Raw genomic sequence first — 23,553 nt, 5'->3', positions numbered from 1 at the left:
AGAGAGATAGAGTGAAAGTAAGAGGAAAGAGTGTAAGAAAGTAAGAACGAAAAAAGTAAGAACATAAGAAAGAGATTTTCCCCTTTACAATACATTAAATCTTCTTCTATGTTGAATATTCTAATTTCCACTAGCCAATCTAATACAAGATACAAATTCTCTAACATTTACATGCAACCTATAGGAATCACCATATTACCATGGTTTACTGCTTTTCTCGTCTCTAAATTTTATCTGGGACCTTCCTGCCATGCCTAGGGAGGATGTCTGTTTGCTTCTTGGTATTGGCAGCATCTACCATTATCTAAACCAAGGCGCCTCCAGGCATTCAGTTGCTTTCACAGTCGAGAATTGCTCTCATTTCTATTTCGGTTACATTTTCCATATTCTCAAAGTCTTTTGCTAGGCACTCGTATGGATGAGGTGTCCCTCAGCCAGCCTTCCCCGCCGCTCACCTTGCAGCCCTCGCAGGCGTGCACGCCGTAGTGGAAGCCCGAGGCTTTGTCCCCGCACACGCGGCACTCGATGGCCATCAGCGAGCTGGACGCCTCCTCGGGAGCTTTGCTGTACAGCTGCACTTTCTCCGAGAAATAGGGCGGGGAGGGAGGCTCCATCTTGATGGCACCTGGGCACAGAGAGGAGCGAGGTGACAAATCCTGCTGAACTCGTGGCGGGAGCGGGGGGAACAAGCACAGCATCGCAGGGATGCTGCGATGCCCCACAGCCAAGGCAAAGGATGCAGAAGGAGCCAGAGCTGCATTTAGGGCTGGAAAAGCTGGAAGGGGCAGACTCTGATGGAGAAATTACAGATTTTTTTATTACAGATCCAGCTTTCAGGATGGTTTAAAGATGGATATTAAAAGTTATTGCATGGAGAACTCAGGCTCTACTCAGTCTCCATCTGGTTTACTACTGTAAGGTGTTGAGAACTCCTACAGGGAGATGGGCAGGAGTGTCTAATCTACTTTAAAAAACATTAAGTGTCTAATAGAGCTATATATTGAATAATATATTACTCAATCATATATATATATATAGGATAAAATAATATCAATGTTTCAAGAAATTTAGCTCTCTCCAGGGGAGAACTGTTGAACTTAGAGATAAATTTGCTTTTCTGAAAGTTTCTAATTAAGAGAGTAATTTCTAATATTGAATGATCTCAAACAAGTAAATATGATGTCTTTAAATCAATCACCACTGGTCATAGAAGACATTTGAAAGTTACATGACATCAGGAGTGATGTAACAGAATATTAAAGAAGGTGAATATTTTTATTTTTCCAGATGGGCTATACTAAACAAACTAGAAAGATTTATTCCTATATAAACTGGGAAGAAATTATCTAAGTAAAGATAAGGAGGATTTATAACATCTGAACTCTGCTGCACTCCTTAAAACTAGTTGGCATTAAATGTTATGAATATTTCTGATTAAACAAAAGAAAAATAAATGACTAGCTGGAAAAATGTCCATTCATTTATTACAGTAGTAGTGCAGAGATACACAGCACCTGCTTCACTGTATCACCAAAATTAAATATCACCATTTCCCCAGCAAGAATTCCTTGAAAGAGTTCGTGTACAGATCACTACAAATAAAAGTGAGGTCAGATGTGAGCAAAAGTGGATCCTCAAAAGAGTTCCAGGCACAGCAACCTCACATTCCTACTCTGAGCAGGAATGCAGTAACAATTTATTTAGGAATAGGTCACTTCCTTTCTTGAAAGGAGGATTTAGTGGTTTTTTGTCAGTGTAAATTGTGCAAGAGCAGCACGTTTCACAGCAAGTAAATAACCCAGGAGCTGGGATAGAGTTGTAACAATGCTGTGGCTCAGCTGTAGCCAATATTTCTACTCCATCCATTTCTGAGGCTGTTTGGAATTTAAAAGCTGCACATATTAATAATTCACATTCACATAATTCTGTATGCTGGGCATTCTACAACACTCAGGGTGTTTATTCTGCATTGTGTGCACTGAGCTTCGAAGGAAAAGCTGCACACAACGAGCAGGAATAGGAGACAACAGAGGTAATAACATGGAATTTTGGTTACTTATGATATATTTCCTAAATTCCAGTTATCCTGCTCTGGCAGGGTGAAGGTCTGCAATGGATATTCTCTCTTTTCTATGTGCCCTGCAAGAGCATCTCTGCTGACACAGGAGATCTGAATCCTAAATCCAGCACACGTTCCAGGGAATGAAGGAAACATGGGCATGAAGGAAACACTTCAAAAAAGGCAAAGCTTACTTTGGCAATCCTGGAGCTTGATATCATATTTATAATCCAGGCCTGACTGGTCAGCTCTGGCTAGAGGAAGATCTTCATAGTGTGGGGAGGAAATGCTCGAGAAGTCAACGGTGGTGAAGGGCTTGATGTCAAAGGAATGTGTGTGATCATCCATGGCTGACAGGTCCACGGGGCTGATTCCAAAATTCATGGGCCAGAACGGCATTTCTGTGTCAACCATTGTAATCCCTGCAAACACCAACATGAAAATTACATTTGACATTTCAGAAGAACATTTTAAAAGACATTTTATTGATCTCCAATACATTCAGCCCCGAGCTGAGGTCCAAGTGTCCTTAGGGGCTTGAGATGAAAACTCTAACTGCATCTCTCCATAGAATGCATAGCAATAAAATTAGAAGTCTTCCACAAATGATTCTCATTTTTGCAAATTCTAAGCATCATTCTTCCAAATTCTAAGCATGACTCTTCCCAAGTGCTGGAAAATCTCAAGGATTTTTATATTAAGAAAAAAATCCAAAGTAGCTGGTATTAAACAGTGGTGGTTTTCCTCCAAATAACCAGAAATATTTGAAAACTGTGCTCATTTGAGTTTGCCAAAAGTTTAATCCCAGTCTTGAACCCAAGGATCAAGGAAATGTAAGTTACGACTTTTCAAATTCCAGATATATTTATGCAAACTTTGAAAGCAGTAAACCAGTAAGAAACTTCTGCAAATTGAGTGAATTTAGATTGAGATATGTTTTTCCAAGTCCTCTTCTGACAGATAGCTGAACCAAAACCCTTGGTTTAGACAGATTTCAACTATGAAAAGGTTTGTGAGTTACAGCAAGTGCAAAGGTTATTTTATAACCAGTGTCTGTGTTTAATTTTCCACAATTTATAAAAAGAACATTCTACTCTAAAAATAGAAGAGATGTTTCAGAACTAAAATAGCTTGGTCACTTTGGCTGTTTAATTTGGACTTTAGACCCAATCAAGTGAGTGGCCTTTAACCTCTAGATAGCAGAAACTTTGATTTGATCTGCTTAGAATCAGAGCTACTCTGTCACACAGCCAAAAGGGCTGTTGCAAAATGGAGATGTTGGAACAGAGAATTTGGAGCTCAGTCTGTTTTTGGCAGGTAAGTGAAGCTGGGACTGCCCTCCCCATCAGCTCTGCTGAAATGCCAGTGCCTGGAAATGGCTGCACTTCTCTTTGCCTTCCCTCAGGAATGTCACCAGCATTCTTCCCACTTGTAGGACTCCCAGGACAACCCTTCAGTTCTTCTGCCTTGACATTGACATCAAAGGCTGCAAGGAATCTTTTTAATTCTTAAATTTGAGAGGAGAGATTCTCACTGCAGTGGGAACAAAGAGGTGCTGCTGGATCCCGCTGGATGGGATACTAAGGATGTTATCCTTAATGGAAATCAGGAAACAACAGGATTCCTAATTGCCACAAATGGCAAATCCCTGGGGAAAATACATGAGAGCTTGTTAGAGAACCTCGGTGTTGTTGTCCTCTCCCCAGTGATCAAGTCTCAAGTCCAGGGCTCAAATCATGAGCTCTGCCCGGACTCCCCAGGGAATGGTGACATTCCTGAGCTCCAGGAGCGTTTGGACACCACTGCCAGGGGTGCCCAGGGTGGGATTTTGGGATGGCTGGGCAAGTCCAACCAGAGGCTGGACTGCATGATCCTTGGGGGTCCCTTCCAACTGAGGAGATTCTCAGATTCTGTGACATTTCCTCTGATCACAAAGTGCAAATCCCTGGCCATCAACGCTGGGAAATGTCTTCCCAAAACAGATTTCCCAAGGAAACAATAAACCAGAGCAGATTCCTTAAGAGCCCACCTCTTGTAATGATCAGACACATCTTTAAAAAAATACAGAACTCAAGAGACATTTTAAATTGGTTTACTTTCCTCTAAGCAAGTGACATCAAGGGTTATTGCTTCCTGCTGGAGCTCTGCCTCAAGGGTGAAGGATGGCTCCAGGGACGTTCCCAGTTAGAGCCCAGGATTCCCAGGGATCCCCAGGTTGCTGTGTGGATAAGGAATAACTGCAGGAAATCAAAAGGCAGGAGGTCTCACCCCCAGAGCTGCCCTTGCAGACCCCTCCCTGCTCTGAGGCAGCACCTGGGGAGGTTCAGCACCTGCTGAAAGGTCAGGACGAGCTGGGGACACTGAGGAGACACGAACTCCATCACTGATCTCACTGAAAATATTATCACTGAACATTATCATGTTATTATCACTGAAAATATTCCTGCACTCCCCATCAAACTCTGAAAAATATTCTCACAATCTCAGGACCTCACCACTTTGTCTTTTCAAGTGAAAAAGCTGCACTTTGCAAAGCCCTGTGAGCTGAACAGTGAGTTGGAGCTGAGCTGGATTTCCCTCCACTCAGTCCCTGGCTGAGATGTTGTGCAGAAGTCGATGATGTATGACATGAGTAATTCTGTGAAACTCCTGCACCATGGCAAGCCAGTGTGCATGAGCTGCCCCGTGCACAGATATCTCACAGCTTAGAAAAACTCAGATAAGCAGGTGAGTCCAGAGGTCTGGCTTGGCAAGCACAAGCTCCAAAACCTAAGAGCTTGTAGTAATTCCTTATCAGAAATCTCGTCTCCCAGTCAGCACAGCCAAATCTTTTCAGCAAAGTCTACCAAAAAATGCCAGAGTGGTTTCGTGGTAAAAGCATTTCTAACCTAGAACCGTGATGGTTTAGATTGTTATTATATTTTAGAAGAAAAAAACTAAAATCATTAACGAGTAACTTCTTGTTTTAAGCATCACTGAATATAAGGAGTTTGGTTTCATGCATGCTGTTTTTTCCCAACTGATTGTTCTTTTCTCTATGTCTGTCCAAATCACACACATGCTCTGTATGCTGAGAACAGAGGAAATACAAATGCCAAGATCACCCTGAAGAGAAAACCAGGGAATTGTGGCTGCACCCATCAGCTACTGAGTAATTCTGCTCTATCCCACTTCTATTTCTGCTGTAAGGTAATAAAATCTGGAGCCAGCAGCCATTTACAAATCTTTAGTGGAAAGCCTATAAACTCCACCCCTTCCAGAGGTTAACATCCCATGACTCTCAAAATCCCAGAGTAATATTGTTGATAAGCACTTCTGAATGGTGAGAATTCCCAGGTTTGCTCACGTTTTGGGTATAAAACACAAAGAATCTTGCTACAGTTTTAAAGTTCCAATCTTCACATATGATTTAAGCAAATTAAGGGTATCTTGTTCAATTTAACAAAATTTTCTGTTACAATAGAAACAGCGAATTTCAATTTTCAGATGAATTTATATTAGAGATACTAAAATGAAGGAAACATTTTCCATGCTATTTTTATTCTTGCAACTTGAAAACCAAAATGTGAAGACTGTTCCTATCTTTAATGGTGATTTCACAAATACTTCTATTTTGCATGTAGATTTACTTGATTTTTGCCCTGTACTTTGTCTTTTTCCCTCCCCAGGAAAGGGGAATGACACTTCCCTCTGGGGAAAAAAAAATCAACTAATTGTAGTCTTCTTTAAAAGAACCAAAAAACAACAGCCAAGATTTAAAAAATCCAATGGACAAGTCCAATGAGCAGACTAGAGGATGCTTTTTATAACCCCCAGCTGCTTGTGTGACATCCAGGTAATAGATCTGTAAGTATTTATCTGATTTAGAAAACTTTCATTGCAAAAATCCTTCTCAGCCAGCAAGAGGCTGTGCAGAACAGCAGCAGAGATGTTATTCAGGAAGTCAGATGGAGGAGCTTGGACATTTAATCCTCCAAAAGAGCAGGAGTGAAAGAGATAATGGTGCTGAGATAATATTTAGTTCTGATATGGAGCTTTCCAAGTGCCTTCGCTGTGTTTAATCTCCTGTGGAACTGCTCAAGGTTATGTGCAAGAAAGCAAAGGCACTGAACTCACCTGGCACAGGCAGCCTTGCTTATTCTGCTGCTGATAGGCAGAGATCTCACCTCATCAATCACCTCATCCCCCAATTGGGCTCTCTCCAATTCCTCAGACAGTTACTCCCTGCATTTCTCCTACCAGGAAAACATCAAATCTAACAGAGGAGATTGCCATGGCATGAAAAACATCCTGGATCACGAGTTGCTCTTTACCATAAACACTACCTGTGCTCAGGTAACCTGAAGGGCCTGTTGTGCTGCATTCTAGACACGCTCTTTCCAGACAAAACTACCAAAATATGACCCTACAGGTATTTCATGAAGCAACCAGGACATCCCAACTGACAGGGGTTACAGAAAATAAGAAGACAAAAATAAATAGGCAAAGCCTCTCAGCTCTGAAACATTATTAAAATCAAGGAAGGTGTAATAACATGGCACGGGCAGGTATAAATATGGACAAATTGATACGTGAACTAAATAATGCTGTGGGTTTTTCTTTCCTCTCAGGTACGAATGTGTCAGAGTTTGTCAAGTAAACTCCTATGCAAGTCCTGAAGAACTTAATGGGACTTTTGCCAATTAATTTAATTAAGGCAGCTCAGACCCTCTGTGAAATAATGCCCCACATAAGTTGGTTAGGGTCACACAATCATTCTCAGCTTTTAGGATAAACTTAGAGATGGTGAAGGAGCTTGATACCCCATAGATTCGATTTATTTATCTGTTTGGAAGAACAACAACATCTTTTGTGTGTGCCTTGCAAAACCACGTCTCTCCTCAGCGATGGCAGCACGGCCGCTGGGCTCCAGACCTGCACTGATGGTTTTTTGAGCAGAGGGCTGCAGCAGGGCCATGACAAGGAGCAGACAGTCCCCTGCTACCCCCTTGCAGTCCCCTCCCAATAACTCGGCTCTCCCATTGCCTCTGACACAGAAATTCTGTGTGGCAATGCTCGAGCAGCTCAAGGCAACATTTTATCAGTGCTGCTCCCAGGTCCCACATGTGAGGGATTATTGAACTTCAGGTTATTGAGAGAAAATCACATTTTACTGCATTTGCTTTTTCCTGGCAAAAAAAACCCCTCAGACTTCAGTCTCAGTACTCTGTTTTTCCAATGAAGGAACATTACCTTCCCTCCCGACTGTACTATCCATAAAACATCATTCCTCTCCAGCAGGTGTGGATTACTCCACAGATTTTTAATATTCCTGGTTATGCCAGAGTACAGCAGAGCTCTAAGCTTTAAATCTTTAGGAGACACCTTCCTCAATAATGAAAATTATATATTTTTCACTAATAGAAACTGCCACTATAATGGACTTTATCCAATAGACAACATTCGTTGTATCAAACAGAGATAATTCTGTTTTGGATTAACCAAACTCTGTGAATCTGTTTGTGTCTCAAACAATGACTCGAAGCTGCTGCCCATTGTTGTTTCACACATTCCTGGCCCGCAGATTCCCGATTTTCCCCCGTTTCCTGGCACAGGACCCGAATCTCTCTGTGTCCTGTTGCTGCAGAGTCAGCAGAGGGAGCACAACGTAACTAAAAAAAAAAAAAAAAAAAAACTCTTTCCAAGAACTCTGCTGGCACAGCCAGTGATGCTCCTAAACAAATAAACAAGCAAAAAAAAAAAAAAAAAAAAAAGGACGGAAAAAGAGCCTCGGTGGCTGATGCCCCCAATTCTGTGTTTGACAAAATCAGTGCTCTGCCAACTGCAGCAGGAAAAACAAAGTCATGGCAAAAATAAAACCTATACAGCCTTGCTTAAAAAAAATCAATTACAGAATTTTTATTTTTTAAAAGGAGAGATATAAAGGTGGTTTTGTTTTCTTTTTTTTCTTTTGATCCATGTACACACTCAAAATATTTTTAGAATTCAGGGCAGAAAATGTTCCAATGATATGATGATGAACCAAAACACTGAACAGCAATATTGGTAGGATTAAAATAGTTATCCAAAGCAATAATTTCTCAAACAAATTACACATTAGGAACTACTATGGATGTGGGAAAAGGGTTCAGGCTACTGAGAGAACAAATATTAGATTTTTGATTGAAAATTCAAAAGGTTTTTGAAGCCACAGTGCTGCCCACAGCACCCAGCCCAGAGCCAGGCACACTCCTGGGGGCACCACAGCCTCACCAGACCCGGGAATTTCCTTTTCAAGCAAGAATTTATCAAAAACACTTACAGGAATGAAAAGTGACCTCACTACAGGACAGAAGAAGGAAATTTTTATAGGTTTCATTCAATTAAAGAGCTATAAACCAAAGCTCCCCATGCCTTAATTTAGCTGTGAAAACAAAGAAAATACCCAGTGTCTCCAGCAAAAGTTGAGTGTCAAAATAGTTCCATAATAAAAAGTAACTTAGGGAAAAAATGAGTTCAGAAATGACTGACAAGGGCAATTTTTAACATGGATGACTTTAAAAGCACTGCAGACTCAAGCACAAGACAAGAGATGACTTTTTCTCTTCTGTCCCCAGGTCCAGCTCTGAAGCCTCTAAAAATCGCCCCAAAAATTAACACATCCACCTGAAATTCCCAGAAAGACACCACAAAGAGAACAGCCTTTGGAGAGAACATTATTTTGGAATTATTTTGGAATAAACACTCTGTGTTTATAATAAATAAAACAAGTGGAAGGTTCTGGACCACACCTCAAGGGTTAATCACGGAGTAGGAGGGGCAGGAGCTGAGGAAAGGATCCTCTCCCACCCACTGTCCCAACCTGCAGAACCAGCACAGGGCCCAAATTCTGAGAGCAGGAGCAAAAGCTGAGTGGAATGTCAGAGGTGTGCCAGGAAACCCTGAACACCTTCACACCCTGAGCACCTTCACACCCTGAACACCTTCACACCTGAACACCTTCACACCCTGAACACCTTCAAACCCTGAACACCTTCAAACCTGAACACCTTCACACCTGAACACCTTCACACCTGAACATCTTCACACCTGAACATCTTCAGACTGGAACACCTTCACACCCTGAACACCTTCACACCCTGAACACCTTCAAACCTGAACACCTTCACACCCTGAACACCTTCACACCCTGAACACCTTCAGACTGGAACACCTTCACACCCTGAACACCTTCAAAACCAAGACACCTTCACACCCTGAGCACCTTCACACCCTGAGCACCTTCAAACTCTGAACACCTTCAAACCTGAACACCTTCAAACCTGAACACCTTCACACCTGAACACCTTCACACCTGAACACCTTCAAACCCTGAACACCTTCACACCTGAACACCTTCACACCTGAACACCTTCACACCCTGAACACCTTCAAACCTGAACACCTTCACACCCTGAACACCTTCACACCCTGAGCACCTTCAAACTCTGCTGGGGGATGCTCATTCCTGCCCCATCTCCCAGTCTAACCAGCACTGGGATGAGAAATGCCAGAGATGCAAGGGCTGCAGAGTCCAGTGACAGCCACATCCTCCAAAAAAACAAATAAAAGCAGAAGGGGGAGGCAGCCCATTCATCCTCCCAGCAAGGCTGCACGGTAAAACACCAGGAGAAATTGGATAAATCCAAACACTTGGAAAAGCCAAAAGAAAGCAACTCGTAAATCAGTAGGAAATGTATTTTATTCCTATAGCTGAATTATAACTACAAGCTGTGCTCACTAAAAGCACAGTCCATAAAATTTACCACAATGTTTAAGAGGCAGTTGTTAATAGAAACAAGGAAGAAAAGCCCATTCAGGGAATAATAGAGCTACTTAGTGTTAAATATATTTTCTATTCCATGGAATTCACACAGAATGGCCTGGGTTCCTTGGAATAGCAACATTTTATACCCTTGCAGCAACATAAACCCTTGCAAATATAATTGCAAATGAGAAACAAGTTAAAAAATGCCACAGGCTACTCAGATATCTCCCAAATTCTCTCATCCTATTTTAATTTGTTAATGTAGAGTTTGTTACATTCTGACGCTGGATAGTCATCCATGAAACTTCAGGTTATTCCAGGGTATGAAAGAAAGGCTGTGCTCAGTAGCTTAAATAGAAATTGAGAATATTGGACCACAGGAATTTCTGTGTAAGAAATACTGATTTATACATCTGAAAAACTCGTGGGCAGGTAGGTCAGATTTAAAAGGAACAGCACTTCAAAATCATGGAGAACTTGACTACAAATTTCTGGAAGTGACAGAGTTGGGCTCCTGGTGTTAAAATGTGACTACAAGAGAAATAAAAGTGCTCTACTGCAGTCCCAGCACTGGCAGAACAGTGAGATGAGGAGATAATTTCTGTTAAATCAGATTCAAAGTTTGTGGGAAAAGATCCTCAAAGAGTTCTTAGAAATCCCTGAGCAGGGAAACTGCAATTTCCTAGTTCCAGTCATGCTTTGTGAGGCACCACGGGCTGAAACGAAAAGTAATCCTGATGAGAGGCTTCTCTTCCAATGCCTTTTGTTTGAAAATGCCTTTAAAAATCTCTCCTATTTTTCAAAATAGAAATGATTGTTATTTGTTTCTTTGAACAACAACAAAAAAAAAAACCACAAAAAACCCGAAAAAACCCAAAAACAAAAAACGAAAAAAAAAATCCACCCCAAAACCAAAAAAGCCCCCCAAAAAAATCCAAAACCAACAACACAAAAACAACTCCAGATGCACAAAAATCTGGAAAATAAAGTATCTGGCTGGTGATATAAAATCAGGATAAACCTGTGCAGGATTCTGCAGGGCAAAGAGCATAAATTGGCATTTACAAGGTGCCTCAGTGGAACTGAGATGTGGCCCCTGCTGGTTGTGAGGGATTTGAGGAAAGCAGAAACAAGCAGCACGTCCCTGACTTGTGCTGGCAGTATTGTAAAAGTAGCTCATTATATAAAATGTAGGCGTTGCTCTCTATGAATCATTGTGATTTAAAATAGGATCCTGATAGACAGGCAATGAATCACTTTGGATTTTGTAATCAGCCAGGGCTGACTTCTTGGGAGAGCCCTTTGCCCCCTTTGGCTGTAGAGGAGGGGAAGGTCTGCTCCAGCCCTGGAGGTGCCTCCCGAGCCTGAAGGAAGTCATTGATTCCAAAATATCCCCAAAAACTCCGTGTGGGACAGCAGATAGCAGAGCTTTGTCAGCTGGAACAGCCCCACACAATTCAATTGATAAGAGTGTAAACATTCTCAGGCCCGTGCTTGGCTCCAAGGCTCGACATATTTTAATAATTGGCATTTATTTATACTGGGCAGGCTTTGTATTGCTGGGTCTAGCAAACGTTTTACCAACTACAGGAAATTAATGTAATTCCAAAATGTCGTATTTGCCATTAAAAGTATTTTAAGAGCAAATGACCCATTCAGAAGTTTCATCTGCACGACTTGTGACTGTGCTTTCAGGTGTCAAACTTGCTCTGAAGTCAACAGAAAGTTTTCCAGCTTCGACAGAAATTCAGAGTTTGGGGCAAAATGAAGCAAAATGCTCATTTTGAATATTACATTCGTGCTAATGGCATCGAAACACCTGCCTAAAGTGAAGCACTTCTAAAAACTCCATTTTCGGCTAAGAAAGGACTTATTTTGCTAAGATATATTATTGAATTCCACCTCATACACACAGATAAATCAGTGTGTGTCGCAATGCACACCCATAAGAAATCAGGGTCTCATAAAACGCCCGATTTCCTGTGTAAAACCACTGTCCCAGTGGCAAGGCTGTGCCCAGAGTCCATAAAATAAACTCCCAGTGCACTGCCAGCCAGCAGCTGCTGATGCTCCGGTGGGGAGCAGCTCTGTCTGGAGCCTCCAAGTGCAGCACAAAACCATTTATTGAGTTTAAACTGCACTCACACATGACAAAACCATTTATTGAGTTGATCCTGCACTCACACATGCTGTGTTATATGAAAGTCTGCCAGTTCCTCTGTGGCTCCCTAAGCCTGTGTGAGATTTCCCAGGATTTCAGGTAGTGTGGCAAAGCTCAAACCTGTGTGAGCACCACAGTTATTCACAGGAAAATCTCCTGCTCCCCTGCTTATCTGGGTTCATTAGCTCATTATCAGCTTGTCTCTTAATGCAGTTTAATATATTAATAATAGACTCAATTCTTTGGAAATGCTGCTTAGCCAATAATTAACAGCTGAGTTATCAATTTAGTACAGAATTTTAAACAGTTGTACTCAAATATGGGATTCACAACATTAAGTTTGTATTTGTTTTTGAGATGCAAATAACTTTAATAGTAAATTTTACTTGCATGATATCCAGTTAATCTTCTTTTAAAACATTGTAGATGCAATAAATTTGATACTAATCCTGAGGAATTTTAATAATTTTAATAACGAAATAACCACATCAAGTTTTCTCAATGCATGTCGTAGTAGGGAATTTAGGGATGCAGAATACTGTTGGGAAGAAGCCTGGGATTTTTTTCTCTCCTCAGACTCTGCCATGTCAGTGCTTTTTAATGTTCACAAGACAGTAAACTTCCGAATTGTTTCCAAGAGATGAGCTAATGAGGCACACAACTGGACTGGGGTGAAATACACTCATTAATATCCTAAATGCAGTTCCCTGCCATGGCAGAATACTGAATACTCCCACAGGAAGAGGAGGAGGAGGAGGAGGAGGAGGAAAAAAATGCCATATGAATTTAAGCTCATTCCTTGAATTAAATCTGACTTTTAAAGTTTTTCCTGGCAGCCAAACACACTGCAGATAATCCATAAAAATGCTTCTCTCCTATCGGGATGAGTCGTTTCCATCACAATTCTCATCTTCCCAACACTAAAAATGCAAAATGTGTTTGAATACAGCAAGGCTGGATGGAGGGCCCACATGATTTGGCTGAGTGCTGAGTTTTGGCAAAATATTTGAATCTGTTGGACAATCACCAAGTTGTGAAGAAGCACCATGTTTCAAAACTCATTCATGAACGTAAACATGCTGAGCACTATTCCTGCATTAAATACAGGGAAATACAAAATACAAAATGCAAATACACTTTCCCATATAGAATTATATAGAATTTCTGGTACATGCCAGTATAAAATAATGTATAAAATAAAATAAATTAATATATGGAATAATGCTCTGTATAAAGTATAAAATCATGCTCTGTGTGCCTCTACAGCCACTGTGATGTCAAGATAACTCAAACACACCAAAGCCTGAGGAAGCAGATAAACAGCACCAAGGAAGGTTGAACATTCACCACTCTTCTCTTTCAGCTGCCCCCCAAATTCATCATCTCACACACAAACCACAAATCACACCCTGCAGTTTTACCTATAGACTCTGGCATATTTGATAACGGGATTGGTTTGTCTTTAATTTGGGGATCATCAGATTTTGTGGGGAATGCAGTTATTTGCTCACAGTTATTGAAGGGTATTTTCTTTCACTGGGGGCTGAAATTCTTCTAGCAGACCTTCATAAGCTTGGAGGGGAACCAGAGGTGACATCCCAACATTATTCTGCAAGATAAACACCAGGAGAGTAAAAGGGATCCCCAAAATGGATTCTATCCAACAGCAGGCTTCCTGCCCTACACTGAGAACCCAAGTAAGCAATGTAATAACAAAGACACGTGAACTTTTGTGCACCTATCATCTGTTGCACAAATGGGTCTCTTTCATCTTTTAAATTAGAGAAAAAAAAAATTACCCTTCTCAACTGTACGAACTGCAAAGCATCCAACCTGCTCAGCCACTTTGCAGCACCAGAGCAATCCCTTGTCACCTGACTCCTGTACTTTTGACCCTCCAAAAAATTCCCAGCTGAAACATGTTGACATGTTTTCACATGTGATTCAATAATGATTGCTCTCAATAGTGCTGGATGCTTATCACAGGTTTAGATCAATGTTCTTTGCCTCTCATGTGCTCCATCTTTCAAAGTATTAATTTTTCCCAGGAGCTTTCAAGCTGTGCTGGAGTCAAGGTGACTCCAGGCTGGGAGTGTGGGCTCAGGGCACAGGGAGGGTGAGCTGTTGTAACTGCAATTGCAACACTCTCAGGAGCATTTAATGAGCACCAGGAAATTAATGGGGACTTCTGCTCGAAATTTAAGTTACCTCGAACAGTTTCACTTGTGAGTCTTCTGCTGGACTGCAAGCTTCAAGAGAATCTTCCCCACTCTTCTTTTTTTTTGGGTCAGTATAAAATACAATATGAAGTAACATTGTTCTTGGTGTTTTATTCCAGAAGAAAAGTAAGTGGGAAATTTCTAAAGGAAATTAAGCACTGAGAATTGTTATTATAAATACTAATTTTAAAGACTGTGTTTGACTAAATAATAGCAAACTGGGAGAAAGAATACTAAAGTATTCACTATAAAAAATGGGAATTAAGTTAGCACCATCATACCTCCTTTTGTGCTACTGTATTTCTAACTTTCAGCAAAATAGAGAGGAATTTCATTAGGATTTCTCTGTTTTACATACTTCAGAAAAGCTTTGTGCAAACTGGTACTTAAAATTATAGTTACTACTGAGCAGAGGAAAAAAAAGCCCAATCAGCCTCAGATCCAGCACCCAGGATCTGAGTTACTGTGAAATAATGAGACCAGAAAGCCCCAGAACAGAACTGCTTTCTCTGGAGTCCTACACTAAATAAAATGGGTAAATATTGTAAGTTTATGGGCTCCAAGTAATCCTGGATGTCACTTTATACATTGGGCAAATCAAATAATTTTCAGTGATGTCATTTCCCTTCCTGCCATCTGAAACTGATAAACTCAACTCCCTGTACCACTCAAAAAGAAACCAGTCCATGATTTACACAGGGGATTCTCAGCTCAACTTTGGGTCATAATTAAAGAAGGGGACTTGAGTCCTCCTGCCACCCACCCCTCACACTTTCCTCAGAAAAGCTCTCCCTAACACAGCACAGAATTGATGGAAATCTTGAATTATCTTCCAAATGTACTTTTTAAGGGAAAAAAACCCCAAGACACCATTCTTTTCAGAACACAGAAGTAACTTACTGAAAACACAATGGGGAAGTGCTGTCTGAACCTGAACTAAAAGATGAATATTCCCCCCGCAGCCCTTTTATAACAATAAAAAAGACAAAATATTTGTGGGGAATGAACACGATTTCATCTTTTATTTAATTTAAAAATCATTAATGCACTTCAAAAAGAACTTAAATATAACCTGCATAATGGTACATTAATGTGAAATTCTACAAAGTCCTGACTTTGTAACAGTTTCAAAAACCTACTGGATTTTCTAATAAGGTATCTGGCATGGTTTTTGGATTTTATAATGTGTCTGAAAACTAAAAGGAAGAAATTTCTTTGATCTTATTTTCTGCTGGGTTATTCTTTCTCTGTGTTATTAATATCCTAAGAATATGCCTGATATGATTTGTTCCTACTTTTGTCAGCCTGTCTATTTTAAAGTCAAATTATTCCAATACCCCCATGGAAGGGGGTTCCATGTTCCATGTTTGTTCCATGAAGGAACAAACATTTTCACCTGCCAAGGTGTGGAAAATGATTCCACACTTGTGAGCTGCTGGTCACTCCTGTAAGTGTCCCTCATCCCCAAAGCAGGGGCTGTTTGTATTTATAGTTATTTAAATATGAGCTTAAATATGTGTTTAAATATCTGTGGCTGCCAATAAACAGAATTCCATGGCTTTTGCTACTGTTCTTTGCCTCTGCAATAAACCAAACATTTAAAAAACTGTCTGTGATGTTATTCTTCTTAATATTGGTGATCTTCAACCCACAGTGTCAGCACGTGGTGACAGTCCCAGGGCCACTGTCACTGTCCAGTCGTTCTGCTCAAGGCAGATGGGAACTGGCCTTGCTATTTTTGACAAGAAATGTTCAAGAGTTAAAATGACATCATTTGAGGACACAAACGGAAAGCGGAGGATCCACAGCTCAGAACGGCTCAGGAGAAAGCTATTTATGTCTAATTTCACAATTCTGCTATTTTTAACAGCTAATCCCGACTAGTCATTTTTGGAGATTTGTTTGCAGCTGGAAAGAATCTACCAGTGCTTGACTGCCTCAGTAAAGCCCTGCACTTTGTGTTTTGCACAGAAGTGTTGTGGAGAGAGTGGAGTGTCAGAAAATCTCAGTGTGCCCCATCCAGCTCTGCCCCCACGGATTTGGAATCCTCTGAAAGTCTGAGGATGAGAGGACAAGTGTCCACAGAGATGCCAGCCCATGGAAACCCCCCTGCTTTCATTAAAAACCCCAACTGCCATCCTGGCTTTGACAGCATTTGCTGCTTTCACTTGAGGAGAAAAGTGTATAATCAAGTTCTAACAGTGTTTCAAAAAGATTAATAATTATAGGGTTATGCAACATTAACAATAATGGTACCAGCAAAGCAGCCGTGTTAAATTTTAACAGCACTAAAAAGAGGGGAAGAAAGAGATTGAGAAAATTTCAGTTCCCTTCTTTGTCATGTGTTCTTGTCACCGTCTTGGGTTTTGCTATATTTAAATTGCTGTAGGAATTTCTTCTGCAAGGAATCTAAGAGGGCAGCTAACAGCAAATCCTTCAGTTTCATGTTGTGATCAATATAAGGATACACCACAATTCAAGCCAGAAATGTAGAGTTAAATACTATGATTGATAAGATTGATAGCTCATTTCTTGCCTTTTTTTTTTCTACTGAAAAATATATTAATTAACTTCCTGAGAAGGGCTGTTTTGAATAATTATGTGTAACTATATTTCTTTAATCTAAATACATTAGATTAAAGATGTAAATACATGTGCCAATCTCACACACAAATCACAAATCACACACTGCAGTTTTGCTTATAGACTCTGGCATATTTGATAACTGGATTGTTTTCTTTTGAAATCAGCAACTTATCTTCAATTGAGCCAGAATACCAACAGTTAACTTTGCAATAAATGATCGCTGTCATACCCATTTTTCTTTTAAGGAGATTCCTTTTCTAGGCAAGCAAGTTTGGTGTGAGGAACTAGAAGTCACTGCTGTGACTTTGTGTAACCCCTCCAGCAGGCGTGTGAACAGCTGAACGTGTGCCTCTGATGCAGACTGAGGGTGAGCTCCTGGCACTTTTTACTGTCCTCAGTTTTCTTTAGTTGCCAAACAAATCTCAATAGTTACAAATTTCCATTTGCTGCCGGTCCGATCTCTTTAAAGATCCAGCTGGAGTTAAAAATAATCACATTAAAACACTATTAGAATGTCAGCAAAAAAGCAAACTGTGAAGGGACGTCTGGATTCCATCCAGTGAGGTGGAGTGTCACAGAGCACTGAGGATCAGGGTGAGACCCCCCTGATGCACAGCTCGCCCTGGAACCTTGGGATCACCTCCAATCCAGGAGATCAGAGGGGGTCTCCAGCAGCTGAGTGCCTCCCCCACCCTTCCCTTCCCTTCCTGTCCTTTGCTAACAAAGGTGAAACATCTGCTTTAGACCTTATCCCTACACTCTGTACAAACTGGGCGATTATTTTGCAGCAGCTTTGGTGACTCTTCACCAGCAAAGATGTGCTGGGTGTGGAGGGATGTGAAACCAGCACAACATTGATCCAATTCCATCCCACCCACCCAAACTGGCAGAGTTTGTGAATTTAGAGCCCGGTGCTGATCTCTCACCTTCACTTTCTGCTATCACTACAGCATCGCAGATTAGGCTAGGCACCAGAATATTTGTAAAGCAGACTGGTTTTCACGGGGCTCCAAGCAGTCAGTGTTAACCTGAGGGCACACCTTCCCCACACAAGGGATGGGCTGCTGGAACCTCTGTGGTGTGGTGTGCAGAACTAATACAATCAGAAATTGGTCTACTTCTGATTTCTGCAATGTTTCTGATGTAATCTGCCACTAGAATTGGCTCATTTCAGAGCTAGGGATTATTTTTTTACAGCTTTCTCTATATATGGCCACTGAGTCAGATAAGATAATTTGGAGACAAATACTGGATCCTTTGAACCTGGCTGTAAAATTTCCGCCAGCTCACTTCATTTACCTTTCGCAGGACACCAATGGCAGCATCTGTCCTGAACAGGAATGCCGGCTCTCCTGGTTAATCTCTGCCCACAACAACCCAAAAATCCCCACCAACACAGACACTCAGAGCATGCAGGCACCACACCGAACCTCCCCTTCCTCAGACAACCGCAGGGAATCGCTGCTCTGCAATGTGAGATCGGGGGGAAAAGCGCAAACTATTGATCCTGACACCACAGCAACACACGGAGTGAGAATGAAAAGCTTCCTGCCGCGATCTCCATCTCAATGGAAGCAGAGAAAGTTGCCAGTGGCAGCGTGTTTGTCAGCTCCCCTGGATTATCAATGGCCACGTGCTGTGAATCACACTGCTCAGCCGGAGCTCACATCTTGCCAGTTGTGTCTTGCTTTTCCTATTTGTTCTGGGATGTTAAAACCACTATTGTAAGCAGTTCAAAAATACATGCTGGAAAATTGTTAATGCCCTAGTCATACAATGTCATTTTGAAGCTCCCTGGGAATTTAGATTTGCACAGCTTATTAGGATATGACCTTTCCCTTGATTTTTTTTATTTTAAGATCAAGTTAAGATGAAATTTCCCCAGTGGGAGTTGCTGTGTTTCCTTCACAGATAAGGAAAAGAGCAATGGCAGCTCTGTATAGAGACAAATTCATACATTTCTACAGCATGGACAGCCCCGTGGGCTTGACAGACATCCAGTGCATTCCTAGAGCCTGAGAGGGAATTAACCAAAAAAACCCCAGAATTTTAACAAAGGTATTTCCCTGAATCTTTCATCTTTTTATTCCTTTTTTTCCCCCCCCAGTGTCATCTGAGAGTAAACTCTGAGGGGTTTTAAGGCCTGTGGACTTGCATTCAGAGCACCAGGGCAGCACTGGCTTTCTGGAGTACATTCCTATTCCTTTATGGAATATCTCTACAGCACTGCTTTTTCCTCCTCACAATATAGATTTTGTCTCAGAAATTCACACACTTCCTGGGGATTTCATCAACCTTATCTAAAAGCAGGAAGTTATAAAATTAATCATCAAAATTAGTGCTAAGGGCTGATTACCAGCTACCAATCACAGTGGTTAAATACTTACTATATATTACGTATAATAAACATTTTTGATAGGTTAAGACAGGGGTGCTCCAACACTTCTTAGTCTTTTTGCCTCTATGTCAATGAAACCAACGAAGAGAATTCGTTAGATAACTAGAAGTTGAATGATGTTGTTTATATTTTAAAATTTTCAAATGCTCGAGATGGTAAAAAACTAGCAACCGTTAATAAGTTCGTATTTAGGAGAGAATAATTTTCCCACCAAAAGTAGAAACTTTTGGCCAATAAAGAGACGACCAAAAAGAATTACACGTTTTGCTTTTTTGGATATTCAGGGAGGAAGTTCTGTGCATTGAACCTTTGCTAGGCAAACAATGTTTGCTGTCAGCTATACAGAAGCCAAAAGAAAAGGAAGTGATGATGAAATAAAGTGAATTATTTTTCGTATAACTGGCTGGCTTAATGGTTTGGGGTGGGCACCGTGCATGAAACACTCCTCCAAGGATGGCCCAGTAAAAAGGGAGGGTTTGGAGGTCATGGCAATGACAGAGGCACAGAACCCTGCAGAGATCCAAAGGAAGCTGCCTGGCCCCGCTGCTTCCCGAGTTCCCGTGTCTGCAGCAGCCCGGCAGCGATGCCCAGCCCTGGAACACTGGGAAGGAGCCCCTGGCATTTTCCTTGGCATTTCCCCTGGCATGTCCCTGCCCCAGCTGGCAGAGGGGCTCTCCCCAGCAGCTCGGTTCTCATTTCCAGCAGCCCTTCCTCCTTCAGGGCTGTCAGACAGCACAGCAGCCAGCCTTCCACCGTGTCAGCCTGTCAGGCTCTAGGCACGGCTTAACCCGCAGCTGATCCCCGCCTAATCTGCCTCTCCTGGGCAAGTCCAAAGTCATTATCTGCATCACCAGCCCAAGAGCTCTGTGACACTCGTGTGTCCAACAAGAGGGCAAACAAATCCCTGCCGATAGCACGGGCTGCCTGTGGCTGGGAGCCCTCTGAGGTCACACAGAGCCAGCCCTCCTGCCAATAAACCCACCAGGAAAAGACAAACACTGCAGGAAGAACGGCCAGCTGAACTCTCCCTGCTTACAGGAAGGGATCGAATGGATAACATCACTTCTAATGCAGCAGTGTTTGAAGAGTGATTCAACAGACATTGAGTATCTTTTTTACTGTGCTGACACAGGGCCACTGCAGATGCATAGTGTGAGCACTAAAAGTTTATTTACAGAGGGCAGGACTGAACATTTCATGTGAACACATTCAGGCCATGATAAAGAGCTTTGTCTCCCATTAGTAATTTAAAGGATTGTGATTTGCTACTCCCAACACACCTATAATTGAATTCCTCAGTCATAAAATCACTGGTGCCAAACAAGTCCTGATATCTTTTATCAAGCCTCTTTTTTCTTGTCATTTGTTAACATATTTCTTATGGAGCTTTTCTTCTTTTTATAGATACATTTGTTTTAGTTATAAATTAACCCTGGAATTGACTCTCCCAGAGGCCACAAACTGCTTTTTTATTCTCTTGGAAAAGTTTCAGGCTCTATGAATTGATGATTTGAAACAATTTTTCAATAGCAGCTCGTGCTTCAGATACAGAGGAAGGAAATTCAAAAGATTGACAAAGTAGTGGAGACTTAAGTGGAAATGTTTAGATGCCTTTCTGGGCCTTCTGCTCTGGAAGCCATGATTGATTTACCAAAAGGGAAATGTTTCCCTGTGGGATTTCTGGTGCTTCCAATTCCTTGTAGTAAAATACTCTGATCCAGCCTCATTCTGAAACGAGGAACTTCCTAAGAAGTCCCAAATTTCAGTGGCTCCAGAAGCTGGCCAGCACATCCCAAAGGTATGCAGATTTTGGAACACATTCTAAAACACCAATATTTGTTTAACAGATTGATTCATATAATGCCCATTAAAAAATAATTTTTCAGTTGATAACATCATTGTAAAGAAAAAAAGCTTGTAATATTCACTGTTTCCTATCGTGGCTTTGTTGGGCTCTTTCTCTTCATCCCAAGGGCTTTAGAAACTCGATTTTTTGACTAAAAATGTGGAAGAGTTTGAACACAAAGGGCTGAAATTGTTGTTGGTGTCACCACTGAAAGAGCAACGATTTGAGCTCAACTTGTAAAAAAAAATACAAAAAAATCTAAATGAGGAATTCCAAAGAGACATATTCATAGGAAACAAAGGGAATTGGTTCTACTGATCAAAGAACTATTTGGATAAGGACAGAGCAACACTTTTCAACAGCCACAATAATTCCCACATTATTTCCTTTCTTTCTCCTTCTGTGTTATTCTTAGTCTTATTACAAACCATTGAAGTTGGAAAATTTTGATTTGATATTAACACACCAGATGTCCATTTTTATGGTTTAATTCCCATTTCAGCTCAGGTAAATACGACAATTTTCATTTGGTATTAATACACCAGATATCCATTTTTATGGTTTAATTCCCATTTTAGCCAAGGTTTTCCAAGGTGAAGAAAATTTGAAAAATGTGCCCTAAAGGTTCAGAAAACAGGAAAAGATCTTGCAGAACTCTGCTTTTCTGGATTACTCTTCCAGGTTGGAATGGCTGTGGTTGTGCTGCTGCCCCAGCACACATAACCAGGTGATGACTTCACAGCATCCCAGGATGGGTTGGGTTGGAAGGGACCTCAAAAATCACTCAGTGCCACCCCAGCCATGGGCAGGGACACCTCCCACTGTCCCAGGTGGATCCAATTCCTGTCCAACCTGGCCTTGGGCACTGCCAGGGATGGAGCAGCCACAGCTTCCCTTGGCACCCTGAGCCAGGGCCTCCCCTCTCTCCTAATTATGAATTTCCCTCTAATATCCAACCTAAATCCACCCTCTTTCAGTGTAGCCAGTTTGAGGTGGGTTAAAAATGACAAGTTTTGTCTTTAAAGATTTCCTTTAAAAGTTACTCTTTAATTAAGAATGACAAAAGTGCCTGAGGAGTGCTGGGGTATTTTTCCTGTATAAATAAATGCTTTCCCCATCTCTGGTTTTCCATTCAAGACAATGCCCCTACAAAGGTAAACAGAGTTTCCTCCTCTCTATGCTGTCTCTGAGGTTGCCAGTGAATTATTTGAAGTTAAAATATTAAAATTTTCATCTGAAATTGCGCTTTGAGTCCCTGAATTGCCTGATTTTTGTTATGAAGTCAATGTCTCATTATTTTGAAAAACCTTACAGCTTATTCTGTATTTCTTCTTGAATTCTTCACCTCTTTAATTGTCTATAAAAGGTTCTTGAAGTTTCTTTTCTAAGTCTCAACAAAACACGATAATTTCAGCTCCTTTAACTGAATCAATGGTCACAGAGCTGAAAGGACTTAAAATATTTATCAACTTTTACGGCAGAAATGAAATTTAAAACAGTGCCAACACTGTCTAAATATTTTAGCTCCCAAATTTTCGGGTATTAAAACACACCTTCATCTTTTAGATTTTACACTTCTGTGTAAAATGCTTTCCATTTAATAACCACAACATTAAAATTCCGTGGTTTATTGTTGAATTTGGGGCAAATCAGTCAGTGTGGCCCTGCTGTCCTTGCAATGCCACTCCAAGCAGGAGATGTTGAGCAGAGCTCAGGCTGCCCTGAAGGACCAGAGCCATGAATTAAACCCAGGTCTAAGCCCTTCTCTCACACCCTGTGCACACTTTCCAGAACTTTGTTTGCCCTCTGCGCTTTCACTAGAGCCAGGAGGAATTTCCAGAGCAAACACTTGGTGATATATCCTTTACAGGTGAGTTACAATGTTGTCTCTAGTTCTTGGAACAGACAGTAGACCAATAAAAAACTCAAATTATTTTTCAGAGCATTGACTCTATCATGTACAAGTATTGTACTAACATCTGCTCAGGACAGATAATACATAAAGAATTTTGCGATCACAAGCTCCTGGAACTTGTTGTTTCACCAGGGGTGACAAAAATTTGGAGTAATTTAAAAGATTTTGGGCTTTATTACTTTTATTTATTTATTTACATGGCAGCCAAATGAACAGGCAATGCAGAATAAAATGACCTACAGAGATTTTTCTTTTCATGAAATTCCGACCTCTGCTTTACCAAATATACAATTTCTGTCTCATGTGCCACAAGCTTTCTTAGAAACATCTCCACATTACAAATCACTCATCTTTTACAGCAAAAAATCCATGAGTGGAACATCAAGCACAGATCATCCTGCTCTGAGGGCAGGAAGAAACTTCAAAAGAAATGGTAACAAATCTGAAAGGCATTTCAGCTGTTCCCACTTCAGCTCTTCCCAAAAACTGAAGGGCACCAGGGCTCCCACTCTGGCCATGCTTGTCCCACTCCCATTGCCAAACTGGGTGGCAATTTGTAAATGGCCTCTTGCAAAAGGTCCAT

General features: G+C 41.1%; 1 protein-coding gene across 2 annotated transcripts in view; it reads right to left on the bottom strand.

The window, feature by feature from the left end:
* Nucleotides 1-23,553, bottom strand: part of PPARG (peroxisome proliferator activated receptor gamma) — a 52,893-nt gene that overhangs the window by 18,670 nt on the left and 10,670 nt on the right. For both annotated transcript variants that reach the window (XM_014869773.2, XM_088171695.1), the window contains exons 2-3: nucleotides 2,254-2,481; nucleotides 456-625 (exon numbers count right to left, since the gene is read on the bottom strand). In XM_014869773.2, coding sequence (XP_014725259.1) covers nucleotides 456-625; nucleotides 2,254-2,473 — 390 coding nt within the window. In that variant the 5' untranslated portion in view covers nucleotides 2,474-2,481. The remainder of the gene's footprint in view (nucleotides 1-455; nucleotides 626-2,253; nucleotides 2,482-23,553) is intronic.

Source organism: Sturnus vulgaris, chromosome 11 (assembly GCF_052056855.1).
Source record: "Sturnus vulgaris isolate bStuVul1 chromosome 11, bStuVul1.hap1, whole genome shotgun sequence".
Taxonomy (NCBI): Eukaryota; Metazoa; Chordata; class Aves; order Passeriformes; family Sturnidae; genus Sturnus; species Sturnus vulgaris.
The sequence above is the reverse complement of the archived record's forward strand: the minus strand, read 5'-3'. Positions and strand labels throughout refer to the sequence as shown.